Raw genomic sequence first — 3541 nt, 5'->3', positions numbered from 1 at the left:
AACCCTTGGCCCCAGCCCAGTTTACTTGGCTCTGAGAAGAAAAAGGTGAAGGGAATTTGTCCACTGCTGTCGCAGGGCCCTCCTAGGCCGACCTTAAAGGTTTAGCCTTTAACACAGGATGTATCTGCCTGGTGCTATTCAGTATGAGGACAGTAGCAGATGCTCTTGCCTGGGCTGCTTTAAGCCCTGGGGCTAGGACTAGTCTTCCTCACCAGTCTTGGTGTTAGCCACAATCAGTTCAGTGGTCCATCTGAGGATGTAGGTCGGCCGGATCCCAGTGTTCCCCAAGGCTGGCAGCTCAGACAGCATCCTCTCCAACAGGGCCTGCGTGAAGGTCTGGGAGTGCAGGCCCCTAAGCAGGGGCTGCCAGAATTGAGAGAACGGCTTTGGCACCAAGATGTCATCCAAGTCCACGTTTTCTGGTTTGTGAGAAACATCCATTGACAGGAAAAGGGGAAGCAGGGAGGGAGAGGGAAGAACGGAGGGAAGAAGTAGGAGGAGAGAAGAGGGAGAGAGAGAAGGAAAGGAAAAAATCGAGAAGGGAGAGGAAGAAGAAGAGGGGGCCCCCCCAATAATAACAGAGTTGCCACCACAGAACAAAAAGAAACATGAGAGCAGAACAGCAGGGAGAGAAACCAGTTAGTATCTGGCAAACAACTGACTGAATACAGAGTACAAAAGAAAGAGAGCTCTGGTTCTAGCTTCAGCTTTGTCAATAACTCACTGTGTGACTTTGGGTCAGTACCTTCCCCTCTCTGGACCTCAGTCTGCCCATCTGTAACATGAGGATGTTGCACTACATGACCTTACAAGGCCCTTCCAGTTCTGTTGTTCTAGCTCTCTAGCAAGTGGCTAAATCACAATTAATATGGCAAAATAATGGCATTAAGACCCCCACCCCAATCCCAATCCACCCCATCTCACCCCACCCAATTCCAGGCCACCTAAGAATAGCCCAAACCAACAACTACTTTTCAGTGGGGCTACATTCTGCTCCACCAGGAAGGGCTTCCAGTAGCTATGGAATGGCAGGAAACAGCCCTTACCCCCCCGTCCAGGGCCACCCAGCCCACCCCTGGTGTTCTTATCCAGGATACCCATACCCTAAGGCTGTAGTGAGTCTCCAGGACCCTACCTTCATACTCTATCTGCAAAGCTGCCAACTGTTCAAACGTGGGGATGAGAAAGCCGTCATCCAGAAAAGCATCTAGCACAGCCTCCCTGGAGCAAGAGGACACTAATTAAGTAAACTGAAGCAGGCAGAAGACCCCCTTCTACTCCCCTACCCACTCCCAAGGCTGCCAATGCCTCTGACTCAAAGCCCAAACCAGCATGGGAAAAAAAGGAAGGCAGCTGACAGTTGGCTTTCAGGCCCCTGCCTCCTGGGTCAAGGGCTCAGCCAGAAATTGGGTTCAGTGGGTTTTGAACAGGCATCTACCAAGCACATACTAATCTAAGGCCCATAACAAAGGCAGCAGTAGCTGAACAAGCCCAAAAGCCCAGATGAAGGAAAGTCCCAGGCCCACAAAGGAGTTAAATGCCTGTGGTCATAGGGTCAAGGTCCTGCTCAGTCTTTTCTCTTGACAGTTGTCCAGTCTCCTACCCTTCCCTTTCTCCCTGGTTGCCTTCATTCAAATCTTAGAAGCAGAAACTTTGGGGACTCAATTGCTGCACCAAATATTATTCTCATTCCTATGGACTGTAAGAACCCAGAACCAAGATTACAGAGGTTGAAGCCTAAGCAATAGGGGTAATCTCTCATTCCCATCTAGCTCAAACCAAAATCACTGTCAGCTGTCTCCTCTGAAGCTAGAAGTTCCCTAAGGGAGTCTCTCCTAGCTGACTGGGCCGAGGCGGAACAAGAGCTCTCAAGGTGTCTCAATGTCTGGAGGGTTGTCATGCTCAGGCTCAAGGAGGAAAGAGTTGTCCTATCCATCTCCTGTCTCCTCAGGTCAATATCCAGGAATAGCACTTAAAACAGTCAACCAGTTGCCTGCTCAGCAGGATCAGGCAGACACTACTGTATAACACAATGATAGTTTTCCCAGCTACTAAGGTAGTCACCACTCACCTCTTTCCTGACGGGTACAGCTAAGAAGCCTAGGCTGGGTAGACACTGATTAAAAACACCATCTGAACTATTAGTGTCCTAGGAATAAAGACATCAGGAACATCCTAATCTAACATTAGATCATCCTAATCTGCGCTGCAGGTACTGCCTGCTACCCAGGCACACTCTGTCACCTACACCACCTTCCTATACTGTCAGTTTCATCCCAAATTCTTTCCAACCTCTTCCCGAAGCCCTTTCCAGCTGAATTTAGGTAGCAAGCCCCAAGAGCCAGGGAGGAGAGGAATGGATAGACACTGTCTGCTCTGGTTGAACTGAGTACTACTTTGGGGCGGGGGAGGGAATAAGGCTCATGGTCATAATGGGTGGGTCAGTGGGAACTTAGTCTTTCAAGAATCCAGGCCTTGGGAAGGCCCCCCCCCGTCCCCTCAACCACAACTATCCAGGGGATGCTGATACCCTCTCACAGTGGTTTAAGAGGCCAGCAGTGCCTACCATATATCTTTTATCTCAAACTCAGATAAGAGACAGGTAGTGAAAAAGCAAAAGATTCAGGGCTCTTCCCAGTTGCCAAGAGTTTCATGTACCATTGGACACAGAGAAACAAAGCCGGCCAGGGGATGCATGACAGTAAACATTACTGCCTGTAGCCATTTCAGTGACTCAGATTAGGCAAACCACAACTGATAGCTTGCAGGGCTTACAAAAGTGGATCATGCAAAATACAGGGTCATCCGTGGGGGATCAGGATTATCCCTGGAATTTCCTACAGCAGAAACTGGCAAGCTGGGATATGAAAACCAATTTCAGGGAGGCTGCTACGCTCTACCCTAGAAGAGTAGCAGCCCCTGATTACCTAGTTACACACCTGTTCTCGAGTGTAATGCCCTTGAGCTCTGCCAGGATGCATTCTACAGGTGGGGACAGGTTATTCCACGCTTTAATGGCCTGAGGTAAATGCCTATATTTCTCCAGCACCTGCCAGCAAAGAGGGTCCCATCAGAAGGCTAGTTCAGCAAAGTAACCCTCCCCCATCCCTCCAGGATTCCTTCTCATAGGACCTCTCAACACTTCCCTTCAGGGGGGATATGGCAGGGTATGCAGAGGTGAGCTCACAATGTCCCTATTGGCTCTGCAACTAAAAATATCCTGACCCTCAAGCTCCAGATTTTGTCTTTTTCCTTTTCCTCCCTTCCCACCCCCCAAATTCCCTGCAGCTCCCAATAACGAGATAATCCAATACACAGATATCCAGTGGGGGCATTTGGTTGGAGTTGGGCAGAGACCCTTGGATTAAGGGGTGAGAGGAAGCAATGAGTTATGGAAGAAGGTGAATCAGGAGACCCAGGTTCTTATCCTGGTTTTATCACTAACTGCATATGTGACCTTGGGCCAGTCCCTTCACTCATCCATGGCTTCAATTTCTTTATCTGTGAAAAGGAAGGGTTGAGCTGAATGGTTTGTAAGCTA

At 49.3% G+C, this 3541-nt stretch overlaps 1 protein-coding gene across 1 annotated transcript in view; it reads right to left on the bottom strand.

Moving 5' to 3' along the window:
• Positions 1-3541, bottom strand: part of LAS1L (LAS1-like (S. cerevisiae)) — a 9692-nt gene that overhangs the window by 877 nt on the left and 5274 nt on the right. The window contains exons 8-11 of the mRNA XM_010855557.1: positions 2940-3049; positions 1136-1221; positions 725-775; positions 213-419 (exon numbers count right to left, since the gene is read on the bottom strand). Coding sequence (XP_010853859.1) covers positions 213-419; positions 725-775; positions 1136-1221; positions 2940-3049 — 454 coding nt within the window. The remainder of the gene's footprint in view (positions 1-212; positions 420-724; positions 776-1135; positions 1222-2939; positions 3050-3541) is intronic.

Source organism: Bison bison, unplaced genomic scaffold, assembly GCF_000754665.1.
Source record: "Bison bison bison isolate TAMUID 2011002044 unplaced genomic scaffold, Bison_UMD1.0 scf7180017853928, whole genome shotgun sequence".
NCBI classification, from domain to species: Eukaryota; Metazoa; Chordata; class Mammalia; order Artiodactyla; family Bovidae; genus Bison; species Bison bison.
This window is presented reverse-complemented; position numbering and strand designations above follow the sequence as displayed.